At 51.9% G+C, this 17,864-nt stretch overlaps 1 protein-coding gene across 2 annotated transcripts in view; it reads right to left on the bottom strand.

Moving 5' to 3' along the window:
• The window catches only part of XPO6 (exportin 6), a 65,548-nt gene extending 48,070 nt beyond the window's left edge, over positions 1 to 17,478 (bottom strand). For both annotated transcript variants that reach the window (XM_054643583.2, XM_054643584.2), the window contains exons 1-2: positions 17,162 to 17,478; positions 1,094 to 1,184 (exon numbers count right to left, since the gene is read on the bottom strand). In XM_054643583.2, the coding sequence (XP_054499558.1) occupies positions 1,094 to 1,184; positions 17,162 to 17,164 (94 nt within the window). In that variant the 5' untranslated portion in view covers positions 17,165 to 17,478. The remainder of the gene's footprint in view (positions 1 to 1,093; positions 1,185 to 17,161) is intronic.
• Between the last annotated feature and the right edge of the window lie 386 nt (positions 17,479 to 17,864).

Here is a 17,864-nt window from a genome sequence, read left to right as displayed (position 1 = left end):
AGGGAGGATTGGTCATCTCTCATGAGGTGACAATGTGACAAAGAGAAAAGCCACAAGGGCTGCTTTACAGGCTGAGCAAGTTTTGGGTTTAATTAATTGTTTTCTTTCCTGCAATTTAAGCAGGAAAATGAGGGATACCTTTTCCACAGCAGGAGATTACTGTCAGAAAAAGCACAACAAAAACCTTGTGCTGCTTATTTTCCAGGATTTCTGGGGCAAGTCGTTCATGCTGACCACACTTCTGGCCAGAGATGGTAGAAACAGAGCAACCCCAGAATGGTTTGGGCTGGAAGGACCCTAAAGTTCATCCCATGCCATGGCAGGGACACCTCCCACTGTCCCAGGCTGCTCCAAGCCCTGCCCAGCCTGGCCTTGGGCACTGCCAGGGATCCAGGGGCAGCCCCAGCTGCTCTGGGCACCCTGTGCCAGGGCCTGCCCACCCTCCCAGGGAACAATTCCTAATTCCCAATATCCCATCCAGCCCTGCCCTCTGGCACTGGGAGCCATTCCCTGTGTCCTGTCCCTCCATGCCTTGTCCCCAGTCCCTCTCCAGCTCTCCTGGAGCCCCTTCAGGCCCTGCCAGGGGCTCTGAGGTGTCCCTGGAGCTGCTCCTGTCCAGGTGAGCACCCCCAGCTCTGCCAGCCTGGCTCCAGAGGGGCTCCAGCCCTTGGAGCATCCCTGTGGCTGTTTGGGAATAAAAGGAATCTGCCTCTTTACAGTCACCAGCAGCTCCCCCAGAGCACCTGGCAGGATCTGCTGCCTTTCAGGACATATTTAATAATAACCCCACCCAAAGGGAATTGCTGTTTTTCCTGCCTGTCATTCCACAAGAACTGGGCCAGCCTTGCTTTGCATTCCTCATGCTGAAGGCTGTGCTCCATCTCCAGGCAGAGGATTCCCAGCACAATGGACAGAGGAACCTCACTGGTTTCTCACCCCCAGGAGCTGCCAAAGACCCCCTGGAACCCCAGCTATGGAAACCTGTCCCACCTAAGCAGGAGGGGGGAGATGGCAGCTGAATGCAGGCACAGCTCTGTGGGACACCCCAGTCCCCTCTGCTGGGCAGGAGCAGCCCTGGAGGGGCAGGACTCACCTATCTCACGTTTCCTCTCATTTGTTGTGCAATTGTGGAAAAACTCTGTCATCAGACTCTCCAGAGCCCGCAGGGAGGCCTCCTCTGATGCCTGGGAAGGACAGTGAAGGAAAGAAATAAAACTCATGGCCACTCTGACACAGGAGGGTGGCATTAGAACAGCACAGGGGCACCAAAATCCAACATGAGCGGGACCAGTACAGGGCAAATAACTGGGAGCTCCAACTGCTCACTGGGGACAGGGAGCAGCAAGATTTGTCCACTGCAGGTGAAAGCTTTGACATGAAGGAGCATTTGCTCACCTCCATTAGTAAGGACAAGAACACAACAGAATTCCTTGATTTTGGTGGCATTCAGGAATTTTAAGGCAATAAATAATTCTCACAAAGACAGCAAGGTCGGGTAAAGATGTTTTCAGATGTTTAGAAATTGTAAATATCTTATCATGGGAAGCATGAACTCTGAGAGGATTTCTCTTGGACATCAGGAGGAATTTCTTCCCAGAAAGGGTGATCAGATATTGGAATGGGCAGCTTGGGTGGGTGGCAGAGTCCCCACCCCTGTCCTAGGAAGGGCTGGAGGGGGCACTCAGTGCTCTGGGCTGGGGACAAGGTGGGGATGGGTCACAGGTTGGATTTGATGATCCTGGAGGTCTTTTCCAACCTCAATCATTCCATGATCCTGTGATCCCTGACACCCCTTCCTGTCTTTGCCTTGGTGCCACCCTGCTGCTCAGGAAGCTCAAAACATTCAGGAATTTCCAGCACTGGAAAAAGCAATATACCAGTACATACCAATATACCAGTATTCAGCAATCTGATTCAAGATGAACAGCAACCCCCCCTCAATTTAGGTTTTATTCCTGGAAATCATTTGTTACAGTTTTAAGTCCTAAAGAAACGATCAAGATTGGCATCCAGCTGTAGTTTTGGAGTGCTCTGGAGTTGGGATGATTTTATTCTGGCAAGGTAACAGCCTCAGAAACAGTCCTGCTATAGCACAGACCATGCCATAGGCGTGTCCACAATGTTTTCAACCCATGCTATCAATACCAAATGCATCAAGATTCAAGCCCAAACCTTCAAGAACGGGAACAAAGTAAACATTTCATAAAACTGAAATTTCTGCCTCAAAAAAGAACCCCAAACCAGAAACACAAGCCATGCCTGGCAGTCTCCTGCAGAGAAGAGCATGTGAGACATCCAGCAGAAACACCCCAGGCTTCTGCTAATTCCCATTTCCATGCACAGCAGTTTTCCCAAGGGCCAAGCAGGAGCCTCTCCTCACTGGATTAAACCCCCAGGAGCACCAACAACTCCCCAGCAGCTGGAAGTGGATGCTCTGCAGGACACTGAGCATTTCCATTTACAAAGGAATGCTGAATTCCATCCTACCTTTCCTCTTCCTGCCTTGCTTGATCCTTTTTTTTCTTGCTTTTTAAAGCCCTGCTCTAGAAATCAAGGACTATTGTGGCAAGATATGTGGGTAATGGGAAATTGGCTTAAAACAAGCAACAACCCAAGCAGAGCAGTCCAATGTTTCCAATCCAATGTTTGCAGCTCAAGTTCCCAGCTTTAATCCATTTCTGCTTGGGCTGCAAACTTCCCTTCAGCCTCCTGCCAGTCACCATTCCCAGGTAACAGCCCTTCTGTGGAGAAGAGCCCCACTTTCCAAAGAAATATCTGACCAAGTGGCATCCTTGATGACTTAGGGTATGGCCACGCTGCCCTTTGTGGGAGCTAAGCTGTCCTAAGCTCCTCCCAAGCAGATCCACACATACAAATCCAGTATTTTCCTAAATCCCTGCCCTCTCCTTCTCTGCTGCTCAGCACAGAGTGAGTCTCACCAGCAGTTTCTGGTGCCAAACCCCCAAAGATGAGTTTCTAATCTCAATTTGATGCAAATTCTTCAAGAGCAGCACAGCTCTGCCCACTCCACCTTCTACCACCCAATACCAAGATCACCTCAATCCATGGAAAACTCTCAGTTCTTCCCAGGGTGGAAGGGCTCAGATGTTTTTGGATACTTAATTCAGCAAGAGCAGTTGACATCAGTGCATTTCTTCCAAGATTCAAGATTTATATCCTGCTTTTGGAAATAAATTAAGGAGTTCTTATAAATCCTGAGCATCTGCCTTGTCCTCCACTGCTTTCGGCGCTGAGATTTGGAAGATCCCATTCCTTAGGAACACAGTCAATCTTCCAAAGCAGAACACCATGATCACAATGCTCAACGTGTCAAAAGCAGGAAAAAAAATAAACCAGAGAGCAGAACAGGAGGATTTCAAGCAGAAAAGCCCAGGCTGGAGAGCACCCAAGGCCACCTTGCCCACCAAGACACAGTGGGACCTCCAGGATGGTTCTGTGCTCTTGTTTGACTTTTTGTGCCTCTTTGGGAGGTTTGGCCAAAGGAAGGTCCAGAAGGAAAAACTGTCTGAGGTAACCAAAGCCCAGCTCAGGATCCCCTCCTAACTCCAGGCTGGGCTTACCAAGGACCTGTATTTGCTGAAACCTTTGGGTATTCCTGAAGTTCCCCATCTCCTGGAGGCACGTGGTCATCCCCCAGCTGTCCAGCAAGGCTCTGATAAGGAGGCCACTGAGATAAGGAGGTCACAGGGCTGTGCAGAGCTGCAGGGAAAGGTGGCTGCCCCTGGACCCAGACACCTGGGGGTTGATCAGGGAGACTCCAATGAAAGCCCAGCTGTTTGGAGCACCTGGGGCTGTACCTGGAATATTTCCTAGCATGATTCCCACCTTAACAAGCAGTTTGCTTTCTTTTAGGGCTCCCTGTTTGCTCTGCATTGAGGAGAAGGACAGGCAGAACCAGCAGTGCTGAGCTCAGGTTCTGGTCTGAAATTCTGGGTCATGCACAGATTTAATTTTCCAAGGTTTTTCAGGAAAAGTGTGGACCATGAGAAACAGAATCTACCCCAGTTTTCTGTGTCAGGGCTGGCAGTTTGCCTCACCTCCACGAGACATTACTAAATATGCAACCACTGAAGCAGAAATACTTCCCACTCTTTCAGAAGTCAAACCTGACCCCTCTCACCTCTAGTACCTCCCAGGGCTGGATCAAACATCAGAAAATACCATCTCTCTCTTCTGCCAACCATGAGAGGAAAATATATTCAGTTCTCCAAGTCCTGCTTGCAGAGCAGGTAATGTGAGTTTCTCCCCATGCAGAGAAAACTCTGCAGCCCACAAAAAGCAGAGGAGATCAGATGTGCCACATCACCATCCACCCCTGCTCCACTGCCTCAACACCATGGCTGAGTTCTGACCCACAGGGAGGGCCCTGGCTGCCAAATTCAGCAGATCCTGGGCCCAAAGGTGATGTCCTTGTCACAGCTCCCTTGGGGGAATAGGGCAGAGAGAGGTGAAAGCAAGGCTAAATCCAAGCAGGGCTAAATCCAGCACAGCCACAGCTGCACATTCCCATATTCCAGCAGCACATCCACACTTTGACCTGGAATTTGGGTCAAAACAGCATCTCTGGGAGGTGTGTCACAGGTGACTGTGCCCAGGATTGGTGCCTCCAAGTGCTGAGCTGGCTCCACAGCACACAGACAGGCCCAGCAGCAGCTCTGCCCTCCCTGGAACTGTCCCCTGTGACCAGAGCAGGACAGGGAGGATCGGGGTGGGAGAGCCACTGCCAGCCTGTCCTTGCCATCCCTTTCCCTCCCCAGTTTGCTAAAGGTGTTCCACAGCACTATCAGATGAGGGGTGGAGCTGATTACTCACTCCAGTCACCTCTGGACTCCAACCCTCTGTGCCCTCCTCCAAGCAGGAAAATGAGCTCCAACAGCTTTTCCTGACAGAAAATACCAGATTTGCTACCAAGAACCTGCACATCCCACATCATTCTCCATCCACCAAAGCACCACAAGAAGGACCCACCCCACCAGCTGATTTCAGGGCTCTCCTGCAGTTACATTTTCAGCTGTATGAGTCATTAACTGATTTCTGCTGATTAAGGGGAAAAAAAGCTGCCAACCTCCTGCATTTCAGGCTGTTCAATATTGCAGCTGCACCTCAGTGAGGCTCTGGAGAAGCAAAATCTTTGTACCCTGCTGCTGACTCCATCACAAGCTCAGATGCAGACTATGAGTAAAGCACTGGGGTAGAACCAGTTACTCATGCAGCTCCAGCAAACACCAGAGCAGCCATCCTTGGGTTGCACTTCAGACACTGCACATGCACTTGAAGAGCAGATACAATGCTAATTTTAGTGAGCATATCACCAAACACAACCACAGCCCTTAAAGAAGCACCTGCTCATTCTGCAAGACATGGAAGTGCTTTCTAAAGCCATTTTCTCCACAAGTGCTTTCATTTAGAGTTCACTTCCTCTTTTTTTTTTTTTTTTAATTTCATTTTATGCTCTCTGAAGGGATTTTTTTGTTGAGGGCAAAGATTTTCTCTACTGCTTTGCCATAAAAACACAAGCTGTTAACCTTGTAATGTTTGCCATTAGAGCATCCATCACACAAACGATGCTCTAAATACAGCAACTGGGGCTAATGACAACTGAGAGAAGGGTTAGGTCTGTTCACTTTTTCCCTAATGTGTTTGCAAATGGATACCACTCCAAGACAAATTTAAGGCATTCCCTCTCCAGAGCTTTTTTTAGTAAGATGTTAATTGCAGCTGCAATGTTACAGAGGTGACTTCATCCTTCAGGCAGCACCTTCCTGATGTGGAAGGATGGATTTTCCACCACACAAGCTCCCAACGCCTCCTCCAGGGGCAGGGAGGAAAAGCCCAGGCTCTGCTGCACCCCAGGAGCCCTCAGAGCACATCAAACTCCCCCTCTGCATCTTTACTCTTCATTTACAGCTGGAGTTGTGCTGGGGAGCTGTTCCCACCCCCTGCACCCATCCTGGTCTGGGCTCTGATTCCCACCCCATCCATCCCTGCCTGCAGTCCCTGTGCTGTTCCTGCTCCTGCTCTTGAACACTCCCAGCCCACCAAGCCCCCACACCCTGCACAGATCCCTCTGCAGCTTCCTCACCTTCTGGAGCCTGCCTCTCCATCCCAATCCCAATCCCAACCCCAATCCCCCCTCTCCTGCCATTCCCAGTGCAAGACACACAGCCCAGCAGAGCCCAGCCTCCTGCCAGCTATCAGATTCAGATTTTATCACATTTAGCTGTTAACATCACTATCAGCTATGTCTACCAGCTTGTGGGCAGCTCCTCCAGGAGAGGAGGGACTGCAGGGGAGCACACACGGAGAATCCTGGCTGATGGAAAAATTCCCAGCTGGAATTGCTATTTTGCTACCAACAAGCAAGTGCACAGGGTTAATAAAACAGACAAGAAACAAGAAATTTCATCCACAGCACCTGTATAAAATAACTCATCATCACCCTGTTGTTGCTAATTGCAATGTCCCATCCTCTTCCACCTCAGAGCCTTCTGCTCCCAGTGTTTGCAGTTAATTAACAGCACAGTCACACATCTAAAAATACAAACAACCACACTCCAGTTGCTGAATTTTCTTCTTTCTCTATTATTTATGGTCAAGCCTAACTAAATGATGCACATATGTGTGGTGAGTATTAACAACACTAACATCTCCAGGTACTGAGGTAGTAATTTACTCATTGAAGGATTACCAGGGTGTCTTTCAGAGCCCCTCCCTGCCCCAGCCCTAATACAGCATGGTAATGAACATGTAAATTAGAAATCACACTCTCAGAAAGCTTGTGGGTCACTTTAGGCCTGCTCACAAAACCCTGGAGAACCCCTGGGACAGCCCAGGGTCACTCAGGGCAGTAAAATTCATGGAAGAAGTACACTATTATTTTTAGCCAGAAAAGCAGAATTATGAAGTGTTTTAAAAAAGTAGGAGGACACCAACACATCCTCCAGAAAAAACACATGCTACAGGGAGGCAGAGCTGGGAGCTCAAAAACAGTGTTACTCATTAGATTTAATCCCTTCCACCAAAAACTGCAGAATTTGGGGGTTCACCCTCATTCCAGGCTCTCTGACAGAGAGAGAGCCCACAGCATACGTGCTCCCCAGCAGTGCTCAGCTGATGCTATCAGGACAGGGCTCAGCCTTCATTCTCAGTTTCCTTGTTGCACCTCAGAGATGTTTTTGTGGTTTCCAGAACCGAAAGCAGACTGGGCCCCCTCTGTGCTCCCAGCACAGCTCAGCTCCTGTGGCCATGGCAAGGCAGCTCTGCCTGCAGAGCTCCCCCTCTCATCTCAGAGACCACCTCAGCACATCACCAACAACATGGACATTCTGCAATCTCATTGTAGTAGATTTTCTGCTTCAATGGTGGGATAAAAGTCACAGATTGCTGCTGTACCTCAAGGCAAATGGCAGAGGAGCAAAGGCACCACGCTCCTGTCCGTGTCCCTGAGGTCCCACAGCTCAGGGCAGCTCCAGAGCTGCTCAAAGCCCTCCTGCCTGGACAACTCCCCCCTTCAGGAACCTGGCTGCACTTCAGGAATCAGAGTGTTTAATTGAAATATCACCTAAGGACTCAGCAGGACCTCAGACTGAGCAGAGCTGTGTGGAACAGGCCATGGAGAGCCAGCAGTGCCAACCTGATTTCTGCACCACAGATCATCTTACCTGGAACACTGCCTGCTCCACAAGTAATCAGCACCTTTCTCAACACCCAAGGGATCTGATTTCTTAAACCCTCTTGGACAGGCAGAATCACTTAACCAGGCATCAGGTTTGAAGGCTGAACTTTGATTAACAGGCTCAAGTGTCTGAGTCTTGATTCTTTCTAACCCAGTAACTCTTAACCCACAGAACCAAGCCCAGCAGGCAGTGTGTCCTCCACCCAGCAGTTCCCAGGAACTCTCTTGGAAATCCAGCAAAGGAATAAAACAATCCCAGCAGGCTGGAAAAAGCAAAGGGTGGTTTAAGCACAGGGCTGGTTCAAGCCACGCTTGCTGAAGATGAGCCCAAGAGCAATTTCTGAGTCCCTGACACCCAGGAAAGGCAGCTGGTCACGTGCTGCTGACTTCCTAATTGATTTCTTGTGGTTTAGCTGCTGGAAAGGCCTCAGCTACACAGTATTTTCCCAAACAAGCAGTTGCTAAAATAACAATACCCAGCTGAGAAGTGCAGAAGCACCCAAAGCAGATTCCTCAAGATCAATACCCCATCACCAAAGCACAGCAGGCAGAGGTGGCTCTGGAATCACTTTTTGGACTTTCAACTTAAACCTGAGAATCCAGCCCCAGCCATCAGCCCTCCCTCAGCAGCCACTTGGCTCAGTCATTCTCAGCTGTTGGGCACCACTTTTTAAGCCATCAATGATTATAACTTCTCATTTTGTGGGTTATCAGCAAAACCAGCCAAACAAAATCTGCTCTTCAGACAGACACAGCTGAGCATCTGCCAAGGGTGCTGGGCTGGGCAGGAGCTGCTTCCAGAAGTGAAAACACTGCAAGGTGACTCTGCTTGTCTCAGTTCAGAATTCACTTAAATTCCCCCAGTGAAGTCTAGAAACTCACACCTCTGAAGCTGCTTTGTTCCTTTCACTTCACACTCTCTCTCTGCTGGGTTCCCCAGGATGCCCCACACCCCAACCCAGGCTGTGAGCCCTTGCAGGGAGATCCCATCCTTCCCTGAGGGGCAGTGCTTGTGCAGGAGCACAGGCACAAGGAAAAAATCTCTTCCCTTTTCTCTACATAAACAAAGCAGGCAGGACCACAGGGCTGCCCCAAAAGCAGCTTCACTCACTTTGAGACAACACTTCCTCCAGAGGTTTAGGGGAAGTGACCCAACTTCTAACCAGGCAGGTGGAAAAAAGAACCCAAGGAATCCTTTGGAAACAAATAGGCTGGTGAGGAAAGGATTTGTGAAGGGAATAAAAAAATCCTTATAAAAAGAATTTGTAAAAGGTGTTGAGAAAAATGCCCTCATCATCTCTCTCCAATGGTGCAGAGATGAGCAGCAGTGGCAAATGAACTCACACTGAGCCCAGTACAGCCTTCTGAGCTGGAGTCTGCTTAAAAACCCCACACCTATCACAGGATCATGGAATGGTTTGGGCCAGAAGGGCCCTAAAGCCCATCCAGTGCCACCCCTGCCATGGCAGGGACACCTCCCACTGTCCCAGGCTGCTCCCAGCCCTGCCCAGCCTGGCCTTGGGCACTGCCAGGGATCCAGGGGCAGCCCCAGCTGCTCTGGGCACCCTGTGCCAGGGCCTGCCCACCCTCCCAGGGAACAATTCCTAATTCCCAATATCCCATCCAGCCCTGCCCTCTGGCACTGGGAGCCATTCCCTGTGTCCTGTCCCTCCATGCCTTGTCCCCAGTCCCTCTCCAGCTCTCCTGGAGCCCCTTCAGGCCCTGCCAGGGGCTCTGAGGTGTCCCTGGAGCCTTCTCCTCTCCAGGTGAGCACCCCCAGCTCTCCCAGCCTGGCTCCAGCCCTTGGGGCATCCCTGTGGCCTCCTCTGGACTCTCTCCAGGAGCTCCACGTCCTTCCTGTGGTTACAATGATTCTTCCTACAGAGAACACTCTTCATGCTCTTACAGGTGTAAATCTGACACTTCAAAATGCCAAACCCTTGCTCCTCCCCACTTGTACAAACGTGGCAGCTCCTTTGACCAGAGAGAAGCCAAGGAAAGATGCCCAAGTGACAGGAGTGGAGAACCTGGCCTGGTTGTGTAGCAGCTCTGAGGAGTCCAAGATACATGAAGAGATTTTTAAAAACACTTCTCAAATCCTTCACTGTCAGCAGAGCCACAAATAAACCCTTATTTATCTCAGCCTCCAGACAAGTCCCAATAATACCCAGGGAAGGCTCTGAATCACAGTCGTTTGTAGCCCCAAGTGAAGGAGGCTCTGGAATTATGCACATATGTAGTGCTGGAAATGGGAAGCACCAGGGCAAGCAAAAAAAGAAAGTGAATGTAAGAAAAACCCAATTATTCAGCATATTTCTTAAAGGGGTACCTCTACTCAGATGCAAACTCCAGCATGCAAATCCTGCTGATTTTTCTCCAACATCCACTTCTGCCTGGCAGGATTAAACCCATTTCCATGGGGGAAAGCTGTCCCAACAGCTGGCTACACAAAGTGCAAGGTTTAGGGCAAATTTGGGGCAGGATTATTCCTGATCCAATGCATTACAGCAGCCAGACCTGATTTCTAAGGAGGTGTGATTATACTACATGAAAATATGGAATTTTAAGACCCTCAATCCCTGTCAGAGAAAAGGAAAAAAGATTGTAAAATTAAAAATTGAAATTCCATGAAACTCCAGAAATTTCATTGCTGGCAAGAGCATTAAAACTTGTGTTGGGCATTTAAGAGTGTATAATGAAACCACCATGGGAAACACCATGGGAATAACTAAGATTTTTGTTAATTAAAATGTTTTCAAAGGACAGCTCACACAGGGAGAACATCCAGTCCAATTAAAGGAAAACAAGATGTTGACATCTGCAGTGCTGCTGCTGCACTTTGGGGGATTTCACAAGTGCCCCTTTGCTGCTCACCCCTGCAGCTCTGGGGGTCCCACCCTGGGGGGGTTCCAGGCTCCCTGCCCACCACAGGGGGCTCTGCTGGGCCAGCATGGGGATCTTTGTCCTGGGGGACCCAAAGGGTCACCATGACCCAAGCAGCTCCTTCAAACACCAGCAGAAGACAGGAAAAAGCAGCTTTGGAAAGCCAAAGCTCAGCTTTCCCCAGTCCCAAACCCAGCAGCTCCTGGGAGCAGGGGAAGGGCTGGCAGCAGGAATTACCCCCTGAGCACTGACTCACATTTCCACAGCAGAGACTACAGGCCATGGAGCACTTTGTCCTTCTCTTGGTTTCCTTCACCCTTGCAAAAAGAAAGCCAAGGAACTGTAGAAAGTACAGGTTTATCCCCCATAACCCAAGAGTTAGGGAATGGGATGAGCCACAACAACTGCAGCCATGCCCAGGAGCTGGTTGTGCTGTGTCCTCTCCAGACCCTGATTTTGAATACCAGGGAAACCAGCACTGAGCCAAACTTCCATGGATGAAAGTGCTCCTCATCCCAAAGAAAAGGTGGAATTGCCATGCAGAAGAAACCTGCTCTGTTCTTACTCAATGAAGCAGCAGGGAACCAGCTGAGCACAACACAGATTTTTCAGGCAAAACATCTCTCCAAAGGGAAAAAAAAAATAAAACCTCATTCCCCTTTGGAAAGCTGCATCCAATGCTGGCTTTGGCATCCTGACAAGGCAGTACACAAAACAGATGAGCACACTCCTTTCTCCAAAGAGGGGACAAAAAGGAACCAGGACAATCCCTCTTGGGAAGAACTCCACGCTGCAATTAAAGCCCTAATAAAATATTAAGTCAAAATGCTAAAAATACACACAGAGATCCAGCCACGAGCTTGGAGATGCTGGAACAAATAAAAGATAATTTGGAGCGAGAATGCAAAGGGTTGGAAATAGGAAAAGAAATGGAATTCTGGGCATGATCCACATAGGAGAAGGGTCAGGGAAGATCAGGGGGAGGGAAAAAAATAAGGAATTTGTGGTGTTGCTAGAAGAGCCTGGAATAGCTCTGGTGGAGTGAAAGTATCCTGAGTGTAAACAGAAAAGAGAAGCATGGATAAAGAAAGGAATCACATGTGTGTGGAGGGAAGGTAAGATTGGAAAAGAGCTGCTTCACCATAAGCTGTAGGAGCTTCTTAGCCTAGGAAAAGCTGCATCACCCCAAAATTCCAGAGAACAGAACCCACAAATAAACCCCAGGGGGTGCCTGGACCAGTAGGAAAGTCCCTGACCATCAGAATCAGTAGGGGAAAAGCCAATTGCTTTTCCTCTACCAAAATATCAATATTTACATTTTGGTTGGAACAAGGAGGCCTACAGGGGAGAACAGGCACATGTTGTACACTTAATAAATGCTGGAACTGGGATTCCAAAAATGATTCTATATAAATGGGAGTCTAAACATTTTATTTTGATAAAACAAAGCAGCAAACACCACCTTTTCTCTCTCTCTCAAAGAAGAAGGTTGTCATGTTGACACCTGGGATGCAGAGAGAGCCAAGGCAGCAGTGACCCAAATATAAATATAGTTCCTAAGAGGAAATATCTGCTGTGTGACAGAGGATAATGATTGGGAAGGATTTTAGGGCATGTTCTACAGGCAGGTATCAGCCTATCCACCTCAAAGCTCCATTTCCTTCTGCTTTGCATACACCAATGTATAAATCCAACATGGTCCCTCAATGACACCACCTAACAATGTGCAATTAATTCAACTTAACCCAAAGTTCTGAACTGAACTGAACCCAAAGTTCTTGGAGTTTTTGGGTATCCATGCATGGAGTGATCTCTGCACAGCACTGAGCCCCATGGCAGGAGCTTTGTGGTACCTGCCAGATTTTAATGCTTTTCTGCTGAAATAATTACAGCCACCAGCAGCCATCCATCAGCAACAGGCAGTGGAAATGAGCTTTTCAAGCTCATTTAGTGAACCTGGAGGCTCAACACTTTTGCCTTGATAGCTTTTAGTCCTCCTGCAGCCTACATTTAGCTACCCAGGTCTTTGAAATATGGATGTGTTGGAATTATTATAGGTCCTGAAAGGAATTATGTGCAAGAATTCTGCTAAATGAGCTGTTTTCTTCTGAGAAAAAGCTCTGCTTTTGGAGGAAGCTGAGATCTGAGCAGAGATCAGCTCTCCTGCTACACAGTTCCCACCCTGGTTCATCTCCAGAGCTACCCAGGCCTTGCTGCAGAGTTGGGAAAGTTCACCAGCATTAATCAACATGCCCAGTTGAATGGTTTAATAGAGGGGAGATCTGGGGGCACACAGAGTCACACTGTGACTTGCTGGCCAAAAAAGGAAGCCAGATGTTGGAGCTGAGGCCGGAACTTCCGAGTTCCTACTCTGGTTTGAGTCAGAAGGGTTCCAGAGAGGGTTTGCTTTTATTGAGCTGCTCATGGAGGGGAGCCCTGAGAGCAGACAGAACCCCAGGCTTAGGGGTGGGGTTGTGATGCTGCACCTCAGCTGGGGGACAGAGGCAGGGGACAGCACCCTCAGCTCCCTCTTCATCACAAAACCCTGCTGAGAAGCTGAGCTCACCTGGCCATGTTCCAGCACTCCTGCCTGGGCAGCAGCAGCAGCACCCCCATCTCCTCAGAGCCCAGCACCCCTGAGCTCACCCTGAGCACCCCCAGCATCCTTGAGCTCAGTACAGCATCCCTGAGCTCACCTGGGCCTGGGACAGGGAGCACAGCACCCCTGAGCTCAGTACAGCACCCCTGAGCTCACCTGGGCCTGGGACAGGGAGCACAGCACCCCTGAGCTTACCTGGGACAGGGACAGAGAGCACAGCACCCCTGAGCTCACCTGGGCCAGGAAAAGGGAGCACAGCACCCCTGAGCCCATCTGGATCAGGGACAGGGAGCACAGCACCCCTGAGCTTACCTGGGACAGGGACAGAGAGCACAGCATCCCTGAGCTCACCTGGGACAGGAAAAGGGAGCACAGCATCCCTGAGCTCACCTGGGGCTGGGACAGGGAGCACAGCATCCCTGAGCTCACCTGGGCCTGGGACAACAGCACAGCATCCCTGAGCTCACTACAGCACCCCTGAGCTCACCTGGGCCAGGAAAAGGGAGCACAGCATCCCTGAGCTCACCTGGGACAGGGACAGGGAGCACAGCATCCCTGAGCTCACCTGGGGCTGGGACAGGGAGCACAGCATCCTTGAGCTCACTACAGCCCCCCTGAACTCACCACAGCACCCCTGAGCCCACCTGGGCCAGGGACAGCAGCACAGCCCACACAGGGCCCAAGTGTCCCCAGGGTGATGGGACAGCCAGGCCAAGGGGCTCTGCAGGAGCAAGAAGCTGCTGCTCCCTCCTGTCCCAATGTCCTGGGTCACCTGCAAGGAGCAGGAGTGCCCCCAGAGCAGCTCTGGCTCCCAGGCACAGCCTGAGCCAGCCTCAGGGCCACCAGCTCAGCAGGGCTGACACAGAACAAACAGGAGCTGTTCTGGCAATTGAGCAGCAGCAGCTCCTTGGCAACCACGAGCACCAGGATAAGCCAGGGCTCAGCAGCCTCACCTGGCAGGACAAGCTGCAATCCACACACACTCCCCTCCTTCCTGAATGGAAGGAAGGCTGCAACCATCACAGGCAGCTTCAGGCACAAAAAAACAACAGCACTCCCTGCTAGAGTGAAGGTGGGAAGAGAGGCTGTGGAATGAAAGGCAGGATGCTGCTGTGGGGAACTCAGGAACAGCCAAGCTGCAGCCGCCCACTGCCTGCTCCATTTCAGTGCCTCACACAGCACAGGGCCACGAGACTCCCTGGAGCTGGGAACCTCCATTGTCTGCTCCTCTGCAGGCCCAGGGACAGCCTGGGGGAAGTGGGATTTGCTCTGGGAGAAGCTGCCTGCAGCTCTCCAGCATCCCTGCATCCCAAACCCCACAGAGCAGCATTTCCTGGAAGTGCCTGTTCCTGAGCTGCTTTGGTTGCTGGCAGGATATAAATCCCACAGAAGTGAAGAATGTGTTTCCCAGGAGGCAACCACTGAAACTCCAGCCTCATGTGGGAGGTGCAAATGCAATTCCCAGGTGAGGGGTTTGCTCAGGAGATCCCAGCTGGGCTCCCAGGGCTTCAAAGATGGTTCATTTTCAAAAAGATGGCCATTTTCACCAGTGGAAGGAACAGAGGTGAAGGAAAGAGTGATGAGACAAAGACATGGCTAATTTGGACAGAAAATAAATCCCTCCAAGGATAGCTCCATCAACAATATTTACTTTGAACCTGTTCACAAAAATCCTCTAAAAGGTGAGGAGGAGACAATACAATAATTTGTAGTGTGTGAGAGCAAAGCCTGAAGTTGGATGTGCTCTGTGAGCTCAGAGATGAACTCCAGAGAAACCCAGCTGGATTTTGCAGTATCCTGCTTTCCCTACAGAGACACCACAGCATCACCACCTTTCCTTTCCCTCAGGAAGCCCCAGACTGGAGTTTGGGGCCCCAAAACAGTGCACCAGCACTACTGACACACACAGCAGGCAGGAGCAGCCCCAAGAACCCCCACACAGAGCTCTCTGCAAACACCTCTGACAGCACAGAAACACTAAAGCTTCCTCTGAAGCCAACTTTTGAGTGGCATTAAGATTGCTGAGCCCAGCAAACAGGAGTTTGTTCACAACACTTGCAGTGCCTGAGCTCACTGTGCATCACTGCATTCCCTCCTACCTTCCCAACTTCCTCCCAAAATCCCTGCCCAGTTAATCAAGCTCTAATTCATCCCTGCTCATTACCCTCCACATCCACCCAGCTCAGCCCCACTGAGGAAAACCTGCTCCCAGCAGCCTGCTCTTCTTGGAGCAGAGTTTAATTCTGTTTTATTTGTTCCCTGTGTGCCTTCCAGCAGCTCCTCTTCACACTTTCCCAACTGTTTCCAGGAAGGAGGGTGCTCTAGCAGCAGAACATGCCCATCTGTAGGCTCCAGGGAAATGGGAACAGAAGGAAAATCTTGCCCAGGAGTCACATGATGAGTTACAACAGTAAATCCTGCAGCACAGCCCAGGGACTGCTGCTCAACTTCCACAGGCAGCCAAACAGTGGATGTTGAAGGGAAAAAAAGAAGAAAACAAGGTGTAATTCAGGAGAAATGTGTGTGTCCACAGGGAAGCAAGGGAGAACTAATTTTTGCCAGCTGCACTGTGAAGTGCACACCCTGGCCTGCCAAACCCTGCAAACCATTTATTCAACCTTTTTGAACCTGGGCTGGTCACGAAGAATCCACCTCAAAAATCACCCTCTGCCTGAAGCTAAAGCCACAAAGAGCTGGGACACGTGGCAGGCACATAAGGAACCCACCCTGAACACCCTCAGGCTACTGCCATAAAACACTACCAGTATTTATATATATAATATTATATTTATATATGTTTTACTGAGAAGACCCTGTCCCACCCCAGCCCATCCCAGATGGAGCAGCAAAGCCTCTCCAAGAAGAGAGGCAGTGGGTTAGCTAAAGGGGCTACAGAGACCAAAGTTTCAATAAAACACCAGTCATGTACCAGGAGCACATCACATGGTGAGCAATGTGATTACCTCGGCTCTTGGGTGAAGAAATTCACAACCAGGACCCCAAATTCTGGAAGAAAAGGGGTGCAAAGCCCGATCCTAAACCACCAAAGGCAGGTTAAGGTGGAGTGGGGTGAGAACCAGGCCAGGAACTGCAGCCTGAGCTCAGTGGGGTCTCTGGATGAGCCAGGGCAGGGTCCCAGGGGCAGATCCAGGGCTGCTGAAAGCATCTCCCCACTGCTGCCTGCCCTTGGTCACCCCAAGAAATACTGGGATACAAGGAGGGATACCAATATTGGGATAGCAGCTTTCCCTGTGGGTAGAGCAAGGGGAAAACAAGATCAGCAGCTCTGGGCTGGTGGCAGTGAGCAGCACCCGATGCCCTGGGGGCAATCCCACCCTGCCAGCGCTGCCAGCCCGGCTCTGCGGGCACCCACCCGGTCAGAGATGGCTCCTGAGACCTTTCCTGGGGATCTTATCCAGAGAAGGAGAGCACTGTGCAGATCCCAGCGGGTCAGCCTGTCCCTGTCGCTGTCCCTGGCCCTGCGGGTGCCCCGGCACTGCGGGCACAGCCGAAGGCCGCTGTCCCCAGCACGGAACAGAATCCAGGTCACTCCTCCGGCTTACCCAAGGCTCGGCTGGAGGCCGTGAGGGCAAGCCCACAGCTGGCGCCGGAGAATTTAATCACCCAATGGTTTGGGTGTGAAGGGACCTTGAGGCTCATCCTGTGCCACGTTCAGGGCCAGGCTGGGCTGTGCCAGGCTCGGCTGTGCCCGGCTGCTCCCGGCCAGGCCTGGGCACTGCCAGGGACCGGGGCAGCCACAGCTGCCAGGGCACCCCTCGGCTTTAACGCCACAAACCCGGAATTCCCAGCACCCCGGGCACCACGGCTCGCAGGAGGGGTCCGTGCCCTCCCGGCCTTTCACATCCTGTCCCGCGGTGCCCCGTGGGGGCCGCCGCCCCTCGGCCCTTCATGCTCCGGTGTCCGGGCCCCGCGGGACCATCCCCCGTTCCCTCCACCCTGCCGTCCCCGCTGCCCCAGCTCACCATGGCCGCGGCGGCCCCGGGGCGGCTCTAGGCAGGGCGCCGCGCTCCGCTCATCTCATGGCCGGCGGTGGCCCGGCGGGGCCCCCCCGCCCATGCACCGGCGAGTCCCCGCCGGCCGCGCAGCCACGGGCACCGGAGAGCTGCCGGCACCCAGCCCCCGGGCCTCCCCAAGCGGCGGGACGGGGAGCCCCGGGGCGCCGGGCAGGGCGGCGCGAGCACGGGCGGGCGGGAGCGGCGGCGGCGCGGTGCGGGGCCGGTGTCGGTGCCGGGGCTACGCCAGGCGCATCCCGGGCCCGCCCCGCCCTCCCACCGGAAGCGCTCACCGGCGCCCGCAGCCAATCAGAGCCAGGCAGCGGTGTTGCGCATGCGCATCTCAGCGGAGCGCACTGCCCGCCGCCATCTTGGAGAAGGGCGCGGCGCTGTGCGGGGCGCTGAGGGAAGGGCACGCCCGGAGCTGCGCCTGGCCCCGCCCCCGCAGCAGTGCGCATGCGCTGGGGGCGCTTTCCCGCGCGGCAGGAAATGGGAGTTGATTGGGCTGTGCCTTGGTGGGCGTGGCTATGTATGGACACTCCCGGTGTGGGCGGGGCTTGGATAGGATTGGGATGGGATGGGATCAAACGGGATTGGGGATTGAGATTGGGATTGGAGGTGGAATGGGGATGGGATTGGAGATGGGATGGGATTGGGGATGGGATCGGATGGA

The sequence above is a fragment of the Agelaius phoeniceus genome, chromosome 16, assembly GCF_051311805.1.
Source record: "Agelaius phoeniceus isolate bAgePho1 chromosome 16, bAgePho1.hap1, whole genome shotgun sequence".
NCBI classification, from domain to species: Eukaryota; Metazoa; Chordata; class Aves; order Passeriformes; family Icteridae; genus Agelaius; species Agelaius phoeniceus.
The sequence above is the reverse complement of the archived record's forward strand: the minus strand, read 5'-3'. Positions and strand labels throughout refer to the sequence as shown.